The following is an 18,532-nucleotide window of genomic DNA, read 5'->3' on the forward strand; positions in this document are numbered from 1 at the left end:
TTAAAAGAACAACATTCTGTGAACCTTTTAAAAGAACAGACACGACATGTTCTGGGAACGTTCTTGTAACGTCAGCATGAATGGATAGTATTTTTTGTGTTATGAGAACATTTGCCGCGACCTAGCGAATGTTCTGGGAACATGTACAGATCCAATTTTAAGTTTCCTGGGTATCAGAGAGCCTAGCGGTTAAGAGCGTTGGGACAGTAACCGAAAAAGGTCGTTGGTTTGAATCCCAGAGCCGACTAGGTAAAAAAAATCAGCCGCTGTGCCCTTTAGCAAGGCACCTAACCCGGTCGCTGTCAATAATGTCTAATCCCTGGCCGTGACCCCCACTCTCCAAAAGTGTCTCAGGGGATGTTGGGATATGTAAAAAAACAACAACACACATTTCCATTTCATACCTCACACTTCTACAGGTTACCCACTTGTACATGCAGTGAAACAGGACAAATGTAACCCCCCTCCCCCCTGTTTGACATGGAACAGGCTGTTTGCAGCGTGAGTTCCTAGAGCCAGAATGTCTTTCTTATTGTTCAGCCTTTGGAATGTTTTCACAGGAAACAACAGCTTGAAAATCATAACAAAGAAACACACAAAGAATGAGGATTAATTGACAGAACAGGATTCTGAATGGAATTCCCACCACATGGGAAAGAAAGAAAGTTGCTCAACGTGAGAGTCTACAATCTACAGAGACTAAAAAGACTAGAGACTACAGAGACTACAGAGACTAGAGAGGCTACAGAGACTAGAGTCTACAGAAACTAGAGTCTACAGAGTCTACAGAGACGAGAGTTTACAGAGACTAGAGTCTACAGAGACTAGAGTCTACAGAGTCTACAGAGACTAGAGTCTATAGAGTCTACAGAGACTAGAGTCTACAGAGACTAGAGTCTAAAGAGTCTACAGAGACTAGAGTCTACAGAGACTAGAGTCTACAGAGACCAGAGTCTATAGAGTCTACCGAGACTAGAGTCTACAGAGTCTACAGAGACTAGAGTCTATAGAGTCTACAGAGACTAGAGTCTACAGAGTCTACAGAGACTAGAGTCTACAGAGACTAGAGTCTACAGAGTCTACAGAGACTACAGAGACTAGAGTCTACAGAGACTAGAGTCTATAGAGTCTACAGAGACTAGAGTCTACAGAGACTAGAGTCTACAGAGTCTACAGAGACTAGAGTCTATAGAGACTAGAGTCTATAGAGACTAGAGTCTATAGAGTCTACAGAGACTAGAGTCTCTAGAGTCTATAGAGTCTACAGAGACTAGAGTCTACAGAGACTGGAGTCTATAGAAACTACAGAGACTAGAGTCTACAGAGTCTACAGAGTCTACAGAGACTAGAGTCTACAGAAACTACAGAGACTAGAGTCTACAGAGTCTACAGAGTCTACAGAGACTAGAGTCTATAGAGTCTATAGAGACTAGAGTCTACAGAGACTAGAGACTACAGAGACTACAGAGACTACAGAGTCTAAAGAGACTAGAGTCTACAGAGACTAGAGTCTACAGAGACTAGAGTCTACAGAGACTACAGAGACTACAGAGTCTACAGAGACTAGAGTCTACAGAGACTAGAGTCTACAGAGACTAGAGTCTACAGAGACTAGAGTCTACAGAGTCTACAGAGACTAGAGTCTATAGAGACTAGAGTCTATAGAGACTAGAGTCTATAGAGTCTACAGAGACTAGAGTCTACAGAGACTAGAGTCTCTAGAGTCTATAGAGTCTACAGAGACTAGAGTCTACAGAGACTGGAGTCTATAGAAACTACAGAGACTAGAGTCTACAGAGTCTACAGAGTCTACAGAGACTAGAGTCTACAGAAACTACAGAGACTAGAGTCTACAGAGTCTACAGAGTCTACAGAGACTAGAGTCTATAGAGTCTATAGAGACTAGAGTCTACAGAGACTAGAGACTACAGAGACTACAGAGACTACAGAGTCTAAAGAGACTAGAGTCTACAGAGACTAGAGTCTACAGAGACTAGAGTCTACAGAGACTAGAGTCTACAGAGACTAGAGTCTAAAGAGACTAGAGTCTACAGAGACTAGAGTCTACAGAGACTAGAGTCTACAGAGACTAGAGTCTACAGAGACTAGAGTCTAAAGAGACTAGAGTCTACAGAGACTAGAGTCTACAGAGACTAGAGTCTACAGAGACTAGAGTCTACAGAGACTAGAGTCTAAAGAGACTAGAGTCTACAGAGACTAGAGTCTACAGAGACTAGAGTCTACAGAGACTAGAGTCTACAGAGACTAGAGTCTACAGAGACTACAGAGACTACAGAGTCTACAGAGACTAGAGTCTACAGAGACTAGAGTCTACAGAGACTAGAGTCTACAGAGACTAGAGTCTACAGAGACTACAGAGACTACAGAGTCTACAGAGACTAGAGTCTACAGAGACTAGAGTCTACAGAGACTAGAGTCTACAGAGACTACAGAGACTACAGAGTCTACAGAGACTAGAGTCTACAGAGACTAGAGTCTACAGAGACTAGAGTCTATAGGGGGGGCATAATTTAATATATATATTTTTTATTTGATTTGATTTATTATCCAGTCGTATAAACACTCCAAACAGCCTCATTTTGTATCACAATTCAATGATAAAACTAGGGGGGACAAGTTGCGCCCCTGGCTGATAGGGTCCCTGGCTAATAGGGTCCCTGGCTGTTAGGGCCCCTGGCTCTTAGGGCCCCTGGCTGATAGGGCCCCTGGTTGATAGGGCCCCTGGCTGATAGGGCCCCTGGCTGATAGGGCCCCTGGCTGTTAGGGCCCCTGGCTGATAGGGCCCCTGGCTGATAGGGCCCCTGGCTGATAGGGTCCTCTAGTGTGAATCGGACACAGGGGTTCTCCCTTCTTACCTCTTGTTCTTTGCGCAGCCGAGCATCTTTCTGCTCCAAGTCGTCACTGGCTCTGCGCAGGCTCTCCGTCAGGCTCTGATTGGCTGAGCTCGCCTGTTCCAGCTGTTCTCTGAGCAGGGCGTTTACCTGACTGAGACCGGCACACCTGGGGAACACAGGAACACATGACCTCTATCTGCGTTCCAAATTGAAACCCGTAAAGATAGTGCACTACATTTGACCAAGGCCCCTGGGCCGGCTCAGATCAAAATTACTGCACTATATATATATATATATATATATATATATTTAAGGTGTAATTCTGGACGCAGAACTTGTTGATACATGACATGAAAAAGATAACCAGCAAATCACAAATGCATTGACGTCATTATGACTGATAATAATGAAGTTAAGTTATACTTTATTTGCGAGTGCTTGGCCCTCTTTTCTATGACATCATGTCACTCCGGACAAAGACTTATTATACAGAACTTAGTTAAGAGTTTAGCTCGTCTTTCCTATTACATGGTAGTGAGGAGCCAAGTTGGTGCTGTCACCTGTCCACCAGCCATTAACGACCTCTCTCTCTCCCTCTCTGATTCCGTCCCTTCTAAAAACCCTGTCCCACCCCCTACCCCCTACCCCCACCCCCCTACCCCCAACCCTACCCCCAACCCCACCCCTACCCCCACTCCCCACCCCCACCCATACTCCATCAACAGCCAAGTTGGCAGCATCACTTGTCAACCAACCACCAACAGCTGCAAACCTGACTCCCCTAATCTTCCCACAACTTCTCCTCCTCATTCTCCTCGTTCTCGTTCCCCTCCCTCCCTCCCTCCCTCCATCCCTCCTAAAACCTTGCTGTCCCCCCACCCAAACTCCATCAATCGCCTGGCCACTATATCACTCCTACGTTTACAAGCTTATAAACCCTTTTCTGTGATCCACCCTTGCCAGCCACGCTTACACAGCAGAACACGTGTGACACTTTAATAAAGTCCACGTCAACTCCGTCCTAATTCCTACCAGACTCTCACAGAGTCATTTACAGAAATGTTTACATCATTCTCACGCTGAGTCGTATGCGAAGCCGGCCAACTGTCTATGTTTTCTCCATGTTTTTAAGCTATCTGAGGGGAGTGGAGAAGGGTTAGCACTGTGCAGCGAGCCAAACCGAGGCGAAGGGCCACGGAGAGGCTTGGCTACTCACTCTACAGTAGGCCTCATGGCGGAGCTCTGTACAGAGGCTTTAAAACTAACTACCATAGACCTCACGGTGGAGCTCCATGGAGAGGCTTGGCTACTCACTGTGCATTAGGCCTCATGGCGGAGCTCTGTACAGAGGCTTTAAAACTAACTACCATAGACCTCACGATGGAGCTCCATGGAGAAGCTTGACTACTGACTGTATAGTGTGCCTCGTGGTGGAGCTCCATGGAGAGGCTTGGAAATGAACTCTAAGTAGGTCTCACATGAGCAGCTCAGTGTACAGGCTTGGTAACTAACACCACAGTGAGCCTCATGGTGGAGCTCCATGGAGGAGCTTGACTACTCACTGTATAGTAGATCTCACGGTGCAGCTCCGTGCAAAGGGTCGGTAATTAACTCTACAGTAGGCCTCACAGCAGAGCTTTACAATAGGCCTCACGGTGGAGCTCGATACAGAGCAGAGGCTGGTGGGAGGAGCTATAGGAGGACGGGCTCATTGTAATGGCTGGAATAGAATCAATGGAATGGTACCAAACCAGTGGAGGCTGCTGGAGGGAGGACGGCTCATTGTAATGGCTGGAATGGAATCAATGGAATGGTACCAAACCAGTGGAGGCTGCTGGGGGGAGGATGGCTCATTGTAATGGCTGGAATAGAATCAATGGAATGGTACCAAACCAGTGGAGGCTGGTGGGAGGAGCTATAGGAGGACGGGCTCATTGTAATGGCTGGAATAGATTGCCAGGAACGATGTGAAACACATCAAACATTAATGGAAACCACGTGTTTGACTCGCTTCCATTAATTCCATTCCAGCCATTACAATGAGCCCGTCCTCCTATAGCTCCTCCCACCAGCCTCCTCTGGTGCAGAGAATGTTTCACACTACAAACAGAGGCTTGGTTACTTACTCGACATTAGGACTCACTAGAAAGCTCCACTCAGATGTGGTTCAGCACCTCTACAGCAGGCCTCACGGCGGAGCTCCATGCTGAGGCTGCTATAAAAGTGATGGGGCCTTGGCAAGCGGGCTGCCAAGCATCTGTCGTAACAATTTCAATTAGAGCTGGTTGGCTCTATAAATCTTGTTTGTTTAAAGGCTGGTGTCAGGTGCAGGGGTTGCTGGGCCCGGTCCCCCGCTCAGTGTGAGACACCGTTAAAGTACTCTGAACGACTGAGCCAACAGGACCGAGCTAATTAACTTTGACAAATTGGATGCCGAAAGCATCTACAGTATAAAGGCTACGCTTCACACTCCCTACTAGGCCAGCCTCCCTCCCGCTGTCCTCCTCTTCCCAGCCTGGGCACGGGGAAAACAGAGGCAGTCTTTCTCTCTGTTCCATACAAACTGTTTCTCAGAAACACTTCTGAGCGGCTTTGGTGGGTTTTTTTTAACGATGAAAAGAAAGAGTTCTAAGGGGATTACTGTACTCATTTCATAAATGTTTTGATCTGCGGAACCTCCCTCTACTGCTCTACGGAACCTCCCTCTACTGCTCTGTGGAACCTCCCTCTACTGCTCTGTAGAACCTCTCTCTACTGCTCTGTAGAACCTCCCTCTACTGCTCTGTAGAACCTCCCTCTACTGCTCTACGGAACCTCCCTCTACTGCTCTGTGGAACCTCCCTCTACTGCTCTGTAGAACCTCCCTCTACTGCTCTACGGAACCTCCCTCTACTGCTCTGTGGAACCTCCCTCTACTGCTCTGTAGAACCTCCCTCTACTGCTCTGTAGAACCTCCCTCTACTGCTCTGTAGAACCTCCCTCTACTGCTCTACGGAACCTCCCTCTACTGCTCTGTGGAACCTCCCTCTACTGCTCTGTAGAACCTCCCTCTACTGCTCTGTAGAACCTCCCTCTACTGCTCTGTAGAACCTCCCTCTACTGCTCTGTAGAACCTCCCTCTACTGCTCGGTAGAACCTACCTCTACTGCTCTGTAGAACCTACCTCTTCTGTTCTTCCTCCAACATGGCCAGTTTGCTCTGGATGGTTCTGCTGTTGTCCTGAAGCTGTGTTTCTGTCCGGTGCAGGCGGTGGGCTGACGAGTCCAGCTGGGCCTGTAGCTGAACACAACACCGCCACCAGCCCAGATATTTACAGTACGTACAGTTTACTGAGTACGGTGGCCCCAAGGGACAAAGTAGCTTCTAAAATTGAGTTTCCTCAGACTTACTGAGAGTTGTAGTCTTTCTGACTCGGAGGTCTTCTCCAACAGCTGCTCTTCCAGTTCACCACATCTCTTCTTGTACTGAAGCGTCTGGTACAAGACAGACAGTTCATTCAGAAAGTATTCAGACCCCTTGACTTTTCCAGATTTCGTTATGCTAAATCCTAAAATGGATATAATCGTTTTTTTTCCCCCTCAACAATCTACGCACAACACCCCATAATGACTAATCAAAAACAGTTTTTATTTAAATGTTTGCTAAATGTTTAAAAAAGGGGGAAAAAGGAAATACTACATTTGCATAAGTATTCAGACCCTTTACTCAGTACTTTGTTGAAGCACCTTTGGCAGCGATTACAGCCTCGATTCTTATTGAGTTTGACACTACAAGCTTGACACACCTGTATTTGGGGGAGTTTCTCCCATTCTTCTCTGCATATCCTCTCAACCTCTGTCAGGTTGGATGGGGAGGTTGGCTTTACAGCTATTTTCATGTCTCTCCAGAGATGTTCGATCGGGTTCAAATCCGGGCTCTGGCTGGGCCACTCAAGGACATTCAGAGACTTGTCCCGAAGTCAAAGGTGCTGCGTTGTCTTGGCTGTGTGCTTAGGGTTGTTGTCCTGTTGGAAGGTGAACCTTCGCCCCAGTCTGAGGTCCTGAGAGCTCTGGAGCAGGTTTTCATCAAGGATCTCTCTCTCTGTACATCTTTCCCTCAATCCTGACTAGTCTCCCAGTACCTGTTGCTGAAAACAACCCCACAGCATGATGCTGCCACCACCATGCTTCACCGTAAGTAGGGTGCAGGTTTCCTCCAGACGTGACGCTTGGCATTCAGGCCAAAGAGTTCAATGTTGGTTTCATCAGACCAGAGAATCTTGTTTCTCATGGTCTGAGAGTCCTTTAGGTACCTATTGGCAAACTCCAAGCGGGCTGTCATGTGCCTTTTACTGAGGAGTGGCTTCCATCTGTTCACTATACCATAAAGGCCTGATTGAGATGGTTGTCCTTCTGGAAGGTTCTCCCATCTCCATAGAGGAACTATGGAGCTCTGTCAGAGTTACCATCGGGTTCTTGGTCACCTCCCTGTCAAAGGCTCTGAATACTTCTGTAAATATAGTATTTCTGTTTTTAATTTGCAATATATTTGCAACAAATCTAAAAACCTGCTTTTGCTTTGTCATAATGGGGTATTGTGATGTCATTATGGGGTATTGTGATGTCATTATGGGGTATTGTGTGTAGACTGATGAGAAAAAAAAAACAATTCAATTCATTTTAGAATGAGGCTGTAACGTAACAAAATGTGGAAAATAGGAATGGCTCTGAATTCCTACTGAATGTACTGTATTACATCACTGTAGTACATCACAATAATGCTCCCCGGATCGTACAGGTCAACAATACTCCCTGGATCGTACAGGACAACAATACTCCCTGGATCGTACAGGTCAACAATACTCCCTGGATCCTACAGGTCAACAATACTCCCTGGATCGTACAGGTCAACAATACTCCCTGGATCCTGGATCCTGCAGGTCAACAATACTCCCTGGACCCTACAGGTCAACAATACTCCCTGGATCCTGGATCCTGCAGGTCAACAATACTCCCTGGATCCTGGATCCTGCAGGTCAACAATACTCCCTGGATCCTGGATCCTACAGGTCAACAATACTCCCTGGATCCTGGATCCTACAGGTCAACAATACTCCCTGGATCCGGGATCCTGCAGGTCAACAATACTCCCTGGGTCCTACAGGTCAACAATACTCCCTGGATCCTGGATCCTACAGGTCAACAATACTCCCTGGGTCCTACAGGTCAACAATACTCCCTAGATCCTGGATCCTACAGGTCAACAATACTCCCTGGATCCTACAGGTCAACAATACTCCCTGGATCCTACAGGTCAACAATACTCCCTGGATCCTACAGGTCAACAATACTCCCTGGATCCTACAGGTCAACAATACTCCCTGGATCCTACAGGTCAACAATACTCCCTAGATCCTGGATCCTACAGGTCAACAATACTCCCTGGATCCTACAGGTCAACAATACTCCCTGGGTCCTACAGGTCAACAATACTCCCTGGATCCTACAGGTCAACAATACTCCCTGGATCCTACAGGTCAACAATACTCCCTGGATCCTACAGGTCAACAATACTCCCTGGATCCTACAGGTCAACAATACTCCCTGGGTCCTACAGGTCAACAATACTCCCTGGATCCTGGATCCTGCAGGTCAACAATACTTCCTGGATCCTACAGGTCAACAATACTCCCTGGGTCCTACAGGTCAACAATACTCCCTGGATCCTACAGGTCAACAATACTCCCTGGGTCCTACAGGTCAACAATACTTCCTAGATCCTGGATCCTACAGGTCAACAATACTCCCTGGATCCTACAGGTCAACAATACTCCCTGGGTCCTACAGGTCAACAATACTCCCTGGATCCTGGATCCTACAGGTCAACAATACTCCCTGGATCCTGGATCCTACAGGTCAACAATACTCCCTGGATCCTGGATCCTACAGGTCAACAATACTCCCTGGGTCCTACAGGTCAACAATACTCCCTGGATCCTGGATCCTACAGGTCAACAATACTCCCTGGATCCTGGATCCTACAGGTCAACAATACTCCCTGGGTCCTACAGGACAGAACAATAATCCCTGGACCAGTCAAGTCCAGAGCAGAGACAGCATTCTTCTCACAGTCGTCTCTTCAATAGCTTGACCCCCCCCCCCCCCCCTCCTCCTCCTCTCCTCCCTCCAGTACCTTGGTCTGCAGTTTTTGTACCAGCTGAGCCTGTCTGTGTTGTCCCTCCTGATAGGCCTGTAGTTTTTGCCTGTAGGCCCTCTCCTCGCTCTGCAGCCGCAGGCGCTCTACAGACACACTCGCTTGGTCCGAGTCCCCCGCTGCGGACTGCAGAGCCAGCATCTGTTCAAGCTGTACATACACACACACACACACACACACACACACACACACACACACATACACACACACACACACAAACAAAGGGAGGTTAACCTTAGACCCTTATAACAAGCTCTAAAACATGACTTGGCATAATCATAATGATGACACACCACTGAAATTCAACCTCTAGGTTATATAATGGCCCACTGCTATTCAACATCTATGTTATATAATGGCCCACTGCTATTAAACCTCTGGGTTATATAATGTCCCACTGCTATTCAACCTCTGGGTTATATAATGGCCCACTGCTATTCAACCTCTATGTTATATAATGGCCCACTGCTATTCAACCTCTGGGTTATATAATGGCCCACTGCTATTCAACCTCTATGTTATATAATGGCCCACTGCTATTAAACCTCTATGTTATATAATGGCCCACTGCTATTAAACCTCTATGTTATATAATGTCCCACTGCTATTCAACCTCTGGGTTATATAATGGCCCACTGCTATTCAACCTCTATGTTATATAATGGCCCACTGCTATTAAACCTCTATGTTATATAATGGCCCACTGCTATTAAACCTCTATGTTATATAATGTCCCACTGCTATTCAACCTCTGGGTTATATAATGGCCCACTGCTATTCAACCTCTATGTTATATAATGTCCCACTGCCATTAAACCTCTATGTTATATAATGGCCCACTGCTATTCAACCTCTATGTTATATAATGTCCCACTGCTATTCAACCTCTGGGTTATATAATGGCCCACTGCTATTCAACCTCTATGTTATATAATGGCCCACTGCTATTCAACCTCTATGTTATATAATGTCCCACTGCTATTCAACCTCTGGGTTATATAATGGCCCACTGCTATTCAACCTCTATGTTATATAATGTCCCACTGCCATTAAACCTCTATGTTATATAATGGCCCACTGCTATTCAACCTCTATGTTATATAATGTCCCACTGCTATTCAACCTCTGGGTTATATAATGGCCCACTGCTATTCAACCTCTATGTTATATAATGGCCCACTGCTATTAAACCTCTATGTTATATAATGTCCCACTGCTATTCAACCTCTGGTTTATATAATAGCCCACTGCTATTCAACCTCTATGTTATATAATGTCCCACTGCTATTCAACCTCTGTGTTATATAATGGCCCACTGCTATTCAACCTCTATGTTGTATAATGGCCCACTGCTATTAAACCTCTATGTTATATAATGTCCCACTGCTATTAAACCTCTGGGTTATATAATGGCCCACTGCTATTCAACCTCTGGGTTAAATAATGTCCCACTGCTATTAAACCTCTGGGTTATATAATGTCCCACTGCTATTAAACCTTTGGGTTATATAATGGCCCACTGCTATTCAACCTCTAGGTTATATAATGTCCCACTGCTATTAAACCTCTGGGTTATATAATGGCCCACTGCTATTCAACCTCTATGTTATATAATGGCCCACTGCTATTCAACCTCTATGTTATATAATGGCCCACTGCTATTCAACCTCTATGTTATATAAGGGATCAAAAGATTGACTGTTGTCTGACTATTTCTGTTTATACCTGATAGAAACATAACAAAATCCCTGGCCAATAATGGACCAAGCCTTCACCACAGAAGAGATGTAGGTAGATTGTGTTAGTGTCCGTTAATGTGCCCGTTGTGTGTCTGTTGTGTGTCTGTTGTGTGTCCGTTGTGTGTCCGTTGTGTGTCCGTTGTGTGTCCGTTGTGTGTCCGTTGCGTGTCTGTTGTGTGACAGTTTCTACGTGTATTGATCCAATCTGCAAGCAGGGAAGATTCCTGAAGGGACCGGCCTTTCTCTGGTGTTGGAATTAAATCTCCCCTCCCAAAATATCTGAAATCCAACTGCCCTGTAGCCTCTCAACCTCACACAGCCTCTACCCCTCCCCTATACTCCCCCCTGACTCCCCCCTGACTCCCCCAGCGTACCACCCACTCCTCTTTCTCTCTGGTGCCAGACACCCTGTCCTTACTAACACAAACCACATGGCTCAGTGAGCCCTGGGACAACACAGCTACACACTACAACACACTGGGACAACACAGCTACACACTACAACACACTGGGACAACACAGCTACACACTACAACACACTGGGACAACACAGCTACACACTACAACACACTGGGACAACACAGCTACACACTACAACACACTGGGACAACACAGCTACACAGCAAACACACTACATTTGATACACCACAACACACTGTTATTCCCTGATACACACTACAACACACTGCTATTCCCTGATACACACCACAACACACTGCTATTCCCTGATACACACTACAACACACAGCTATTCCCTGATACACACCACAACACACTGCTATTCCCTGATACACACCACAACACACTGCTACAACACAGCTACACAGCAAACACACCACAACACACTGCTATTCCCTGATACACACTAAAACACACAGCTACACAGCAAACACACTACAACACACTGTTGCTTGCGTGCCTCGTTTAAAATGGGAGGGGAAAGAGAGAGAGAGAAAGAAAGACATTGCTTTGGCAATGTAAACATATGTTTCCATTGCCAATAAAGCCCTTTGAATTGAAATGGAATTGCGAGAGAGAGAGAGAGAGAAAGAGTACTCCCCCCCTCTCTCTCTCTATCTCTCTGTCTCTCTCTCTCTCTCTCTCTCTACCTCTCTCTCTGTCTCTCTCTCTGTCTCTCTCTGTCTCTCTCTGTCTCTCTCTCTCTCTGTCTCTCTCTCTCTCTACCTCTCTCTCTGTCTCTGTCTCTCTCTCTCATTCTCTCATTCTCTCTCTCTCTGTGTCTCTCTCGGTCTCTCTCTGTCTCTCTCTCTGTCTCTCTCTCTGTCTCTCTCTCTCTCTCTCTCTCTCTGTCTCTGTCTCTCTCTCTCATTCTCTCTCTCTCTGTGTCTCTCTCTCTCTCTGTGTCTCTCTCGGTCTCTCTCTGTCTCTCTCTCTGTCTCTCTCTCTGTCTCTCTCTCTGTCTCTCTCTCTCTCTCTCTCTCTGTCTCTGTCTCTCTCTCTCATTCTCTCTCTCTCTGTGTCTCTCTCGGTCTCTCTCTGTCTCTCTCCTGCGCTACATCTAGCTCCCCCCCCCCCCCCCCCTGTACCTCATGTCTTCCCAGTGTGTTTAATCTGTTGACCAGGCTCCAGAGTAGAGTAGGACAATAGTCTCACTGTTCAAACTCCTTCACTAGTATTATTAACACATTTTCAAATGGACAGTTTACTGGCTCGCGTCCCAAACAGCACCCTATTCCCTATATAGTGCACTACTTTAGACCAGAGCCCTATTCCCTATATAGTGCACTACTTTAGACCAGAGCCCTATTCCCTATATAGTGCACCACTTTAGACCAGAGCCCTATGGAACCCTATTCCCTACATAGTGCACTACTTTAGACCAGAGCCCCTATTCCCTATATAGTGCACTACTTTAGACCAGAACCCTATTCCCTATATAGTGCACTACTTTAGACCAGAGCCCTATGGAACCCTATTCCCTATATAGTGCACTACTTTAGACCAGAGCCCTATGGAACCCTATTCCCTACATAGTGCACTACTTTAGACCAGAGCCCCTATTCCCTACATAGTGCACTACTTTAGACCAGAACCCTATTCCCTATATAGTGCACTACTTTAGACCAGAACCCTATTCCCTATATAGTGCACTACTTTAGACCAGAGCCCTATGGAACCCTATTCCCTACTTAGTGCACTACGTTTTGGACCTATATGGATCTGGTCAACAGTAGGGCACTAAACAGGGAATAGGTGTCATTTATGATGAATAATGGCCATTTCAGAGTTGTATTAGAGGCCACAAAAGTACAAAAAGGCAAACAAACTCATTGTGCCCGTAGTCTCTGTGTTTTTAGTGGTTTAGGAGGTTTAGTTTTGAGGGGACCCCAGGAGAACACAACGACTTGTTTGGCTGTTTTACTGGTTCATGGTTTTACTGTGTGTGTGTGTGTGTGTGTGTCTGTGTGTGTGTGTGTGTGTCTGTGTGTCTGTGTGTGTGTGTGTCTGTGTGTGTGTGTGTGTGTGTGTGTGTGTGTCTGTGTGTCTGTGTGTGTGTGTGTGTGTCTGTGTGTCTGTGTGTGTGTGTGTCTGTGTGTGTGTGTGTGTGTGTGTGTGTGTGTGTGTGTGTGTGTGTGTCTGTGTGTGTGTGTGTGTGTGTGTCTGTGTGTCTGTGTGTGTGTGTGTGTGTCTGTGTGTCTGTGTGTGTGTGTGTCTGTGTGTGTGTGTGTGTGTGTGTGTGTGTGTGTGTGTGTCTGTGTGTGTGTGTGTGTGTGTCTGTGTGTCTGTGTGTGTGTGTGTCTGTGTGTGTGCGTGCGTGCGTGCGGTCGTGCACGCGCGCGTGTGTGTGTGTGTGTGTGTGTGTGTGTACTGTTTTGCTGGCCATTGTTAGGTGACAGCTTTAGAGACTAAGAAGGAGGAGAGACATGGGCAGATTAGAGATGTTCAGCAACGACTCAGCAGTGGTACATCTCTGACACGCACACACACACACTCACACACGCGCACGCACATGCACACACGCACGCACACACACACACACACACACACACACACACACACACACACACACACACACATCCCAGCTGCTGTGTGTAAGGGGACTACGAGGTTGTTGAGTCATTATGTCCAGCTTGTGAGCATATGTTAGGTTTTAGAGCCTTGCAGTGCTACTTGGTAATAATCTACTTGGTAATAATCTACTTGGTAATAATCTACTTGGTAATAATCTACTTGGTAATAATCTACTTGGTAATAATCTACTTGGTAATAATCTACTTGGTAATAATCTACTTGGTAATAATCTACTTGGTAATAATCTACTTGGTAATAATCTACTTGGTAATAATCTACTTGGTAATAATCTACTTGGTAATAATCTACTTGGTATTACAGGTTTTAGAGCCTTGCAGTGCTACTTGGTAATAATCTACTTGGTAATAATCTACTTGGTAATAATCTACTTGGTAATAATCTACTTGGTATTACAGGTTTTAGAGCCTTGCAGTGCTACTTGGTAATAATCTACTTGGTAATAATCTACTTGCTATTACAGGTTTTAGAGCCTTGCAGTGCTACTTGGTAATAATCTACTTGCTATTACTTGATATATCCCTTGGTTTACTCCAGACCTGACTGCCCTCGACCAGCACAAAAAACATCCTGTGGCGTTCTGCATGAGCATCGAATAGTCCCAGAGATTTGCACATTTTCAGGGAAGTCAGGAACCAATATACTCAGTCAGTCAGGAAAGCAAAGGCTAGCTTTTTCAAACAGAAATGTGCATCCTGTAGCTGTAACTCCAAAAACATTTGGGACACTGAAAAGTCCATGGAGAATAAGAGCACCTCTTCCCAGCTGCCCACTGCACTGAGGCTAGGAAACCACCGATAAATCTGCGATAATCGGGAATTTCAATAAGCATTTCACTACGGCTGGCCATGCTTTCCTCCTGGCTACCCCAACCCCGGCCAACAGCTCCGCACCCCCCGCAGCTACTTGCCCAAGCCTCCCTATCTTCTCCTTCACCCAAATCCAGATAGCAGATGTTCTGAAAGAGCTGCAAAACCTGGACCCGTACAAATCAGCCGGGCTAGACAATCTGGACCCTCTATTTCTGAAACTATCCGCCGCCATTGTTGCAACCCCTATTACCAGTCTGTTCAACCTCTCTTTCTTATCGTCCGAGATCCCTAAAGATTGGAAAGCTGCCGCGGTCATCCACCTCTTCAAAGGGGGTGACACTCTAGACCCAAACTGTTACAGACTTACAGTGGGGAGAACAAGTATTTGATACACTGCCGATTTTGCAGGTTTTCCAACTTACAAAGCATGTAGAGGTCTGTAATTTTTTATCATAGGTACACTTCAACTGTGAGAGACGGAATCTAAAACAAAAATCCAGAAAATCACATTGTATGATTTTTAAGTCATTAATTTGCATTTTATTGCATGACATAAGTATTTGATCACCTACCAACCAGTAAGAATTCCAGCTCTCACAGACCTGTTAGTTTTTCTTTAAGAAGCCCTCCTGTTCTCCACTCATTACCTGTATTAACTGCACCTGTCTCAACTTGTTACCTGTATAAAAGACACCTGTCTACTTCTCAGATAGAGTTCAGTGTGTCAAATCGGAGAGCCTGTTGTCCGGACCTCTGGCAGTCTCTATGGGGGTGTCACAGGGTTCAATTCTTGGGCCGACCCCTTTCTCTGTATGCATCAATGATGTCGCTCTTGCTGCTGGTGATTTTCTGATCCACCTCTACGCAGACGACACCATTCTGTATACATCTGGCCCTTCTTTGGACACTGTGCTAACAAACCTCCCGATGAGCTTCAATGCCATACAACACTCCTTCCGTGGCCTCCAACTGTTCTTAAACGCTAGTAAAACTAAATGTATGCTCTTCAACTGATTGCTGCCCACACCGCCCGCCCGACCAGCATCACTACTCTGGACGTTCTAAATTAGAACGTGTGGAAAACAACAAATACCTAGGTTTATTTATCTTTTGCACACCAATATCTCTACTTGCACATCCTCATCTGCACATCTATCACCCCAGTGTTAATGTGCTAAATTGTAATTTCTTCGCTACTATTGGCCTATTTATTGCCTTACTTCCTTACTCCATTTGCACACACTGTATATAGACTTTCTATTGTGTTATTGACTGTATGCTTGTTTATTCCATGTGTAACTCTGCGTTGTTGTTTGTGTCGCACTGCTTTGTTTTATCTTGGCCAGGTCGCAGTTGTAAATGATAACTTTATCTCAACTTTATCTCAACTTGCCTACCTGGTTAAATCTTTGTCGTGCTATTTGGTATTATTTGGTATTATTATCTACTTGGTAAAATATTCAGTTTTAGAGCCTTGTAAGTGCTACTTGGTAATATACTACTTGGTAATATTCTACTTGGTAATTTTCTACTTGGTAACTTGGTAATATTCTACTTGGTAACTTGGTAATATTCAACTTGGTAATATTCTACTTGGTAACTTGGTAATATTCTACTTGGTAATATTCGACTTGGTACTATGCTACTTGGTAATATTCTACTTGGTAACTTGGTAATATTCTACTTGGTAATATTCTACTTGGAAACTTGGTAATATTCTACTTGGTAATATTCTACTTGGTAATATTCTACTTGGTAACTTGGTAATATTCTACTTGGTTATATTCTACTTGGTAATATTCTACTTGGTAATATTCTTCTTGTTAACTTGGTAATATACTACTTGGTAATATTCTACTTGGTAATATACTACTTGGTAATATTCTACTTGGTAATATTCTACTTGGTAACTTGGTAATATTCTACTTGGTAATATTCTACTTGGTAATATTCTACTTGGTAACTTGGTAATATTCTACTTGGTAATAATCTACTTGGTAATATTCTACTTGGTAATATTCTTCTTGTTAACTAGGTAATATACTACTTGGTAATATTCGACTTGGTAATATGCTACTTGGTAATATTCTACTTGGTAACTTGGTAATATTCTACTTGGTAATATTCTACTTGGTAACTTGGTAATACCCTACTTGGTAATATTCTACTTGCTTGGTAATATTCTACTTGGTAACTTGGTAATATTCTACTTGGTAATATACTACTTGGTAATATACTACTTGGTAATATACTACTTGGTAATATTCTACATGGTAATATTCTACTTGTTAACTTGGTAATATACTACTTGGTAATAATCTACTTGGTAATATTCTACTTGTTAACTTGGTAATATACTACTTGGTAATATTCGACTTGGTAATATACTACTTGGTAACTTGGTAATATTCTACTTGGTAATATACTACTTGGTAATATACTACTTGGTAATATTCTACTTGGTAATATACTACTTGGTAATATACTACTTGGTCATATTCTACTTGGTAATATTCTACATGGTATTATTCTACTTGGTAATATGCTACTTGGTAATATTCGACTTGGTAATATTCTACTTGGTAACTTGGTAATATTCTACTTGGTAATATACTACTTGGTAATATTCTACTTGGTAATAATCTACTTGGTAATATTCTACTTGCTATTGTGTAAGGTTTTAGAGCCTTGCAGTGCTACATGGTAAAATTCTACTTGGTGATACTTGGTACCACTCCAGGTTGTAGTAGTCAAGGTACAGGCACATGTAGAGTTTCAAAATGTTGATAACTTTCCCAGAATCCTCTGGTCTTTCAAAAATCCTGGCTGTAAGATTCCTGGAAATAAGCAGGAAAACTAGGATCCCTCCAACCAGGACTTATGGAACACCAGGGAATTGTCACCCGTCCCGTCAACTAGGCACCAATCTGATAACTTTAATAATCTCTGCATATATGACACTGATGATAATTAATCCCCCCCCCCCCCAGTGAAAACATCCCTGCACACCTCACCACACACAGTGCAGGCCAATAGCATACCGTTGGCTCACAACATATCTTCGGTCTTGTCTCTCATTATCAAACCTGTATGTTTGTTTATCTATTGAGTCAGCAAATAGTAAATGGTGAATTGTAGATCGTAACCACCACAACCTTCTGTGTATGAACACATTAACCATCCATGAGTGCGTGGGGATGTCAGTGGACGGATCGTCTAATCTTCGACAGATAACACATTACACAGTTATTAGCACACAGGTTTTACAGCTGGAAAAGCCACGCAAATGACCACTACGCAAATCATGTGTAATATAATTAAGGGTCAAGTAATCTTTAGCATAACAGTTCAATATCTCTAGCTAGGTTTTAACTGCAGACGCATATGTGGACACCGGTCAAACATTTCCCTCACAGCCAATCACTAGGGAGTTACAGGAGACCACACCCTCTATCTTGGACGTCTCTAAACTCAAAAACCCTGTGACCTCCACAACCCCTCCAGGTCCCTCTGAGGACCAGTCTAAATCCCCTCCAGGCCCCCCTGTAGCCCAGTCTAAATCCCCTCCAGGTCCCCCTGTATCCAAGTCTAAACCCCTCCGGTTCCCTCGTAAGCCCAGTCTAAATCCCCTCCAGGTCCCTCTTTAGCCCAGTCTAAATCCCCTCCAGGTCCCTCGTTAGCCCAGTCTAAACCCCTCCAGGTCCTTCGTAAGCCCAGTCTAAATCCCGTCCAGGTCCCCATTAGCCCAGTCTAAATCCCCTCCAGGTCCCCATTAGCCCAGTCGAAATCCCCTCCAGGTCCCTCGTTAGCCCAGTCTAAACCCCTCCAGGTCCCTCGTAAGCCCAGTCTAAATCCCCTCCAGGTCCAAATCAAATCAAATCAA

At 44.7% G+C, this 18,532-nt stretch overlaps 1 protein-coding gene across 2 annotated transcripts in view; it reads right to left on the reverse strand.

Annotated features, from left to right (window-relative positions):
- crocc2 (ciliary rootlet coiled-coil, rootletin family member 2) overlaps window positions 1–18,532 on the reverse strand; it is a 243,961-nt gene that overhangs the window by 169,401 nt on the left and 56,028 nt on the right. For both annotated transcript variants that reach the window (XM_036983122.1, XM_036983156.1), the window contains exons 4-7: window positions 9,027–9,197; window positions 6,245–6,328; window positions 6,019–6,134; window positions 2,877–3,021 (exon numbers count right to left, since the gene is read on the reverse strand). In XM_036983122.1, the coding sequence (XP_036839017.1) occupies window positions 2,877–3,021; window positions 6,019–6,134; window positions 6,245–6,328; window positions 9,027–9,197 (516 nt within the window). The remainder of the gene's footprint in view (window positions 1–2,876; window positions 3,022–6,018; window positions 6,135–6,244; window positions 6,329–9,026; window positions 9,198–18,532) is intronic.

The sequence above is a fragment of the Oncorhynchus mykiss genome, chromosome 1 (assembly GCF_013265735.2).
Source record: "Oncorhynchus mykiss isolate Arlee chromosome 1, USDA_OmykA_1.1, whole genome shotgun sequence".
Lineage (NCBI taxonomy): Eukaryota > Metazoa > Chordata > Actinopteri > Salmoniformes > Salmonidae > Oncorhynchus > Oncorhynchus mykiss.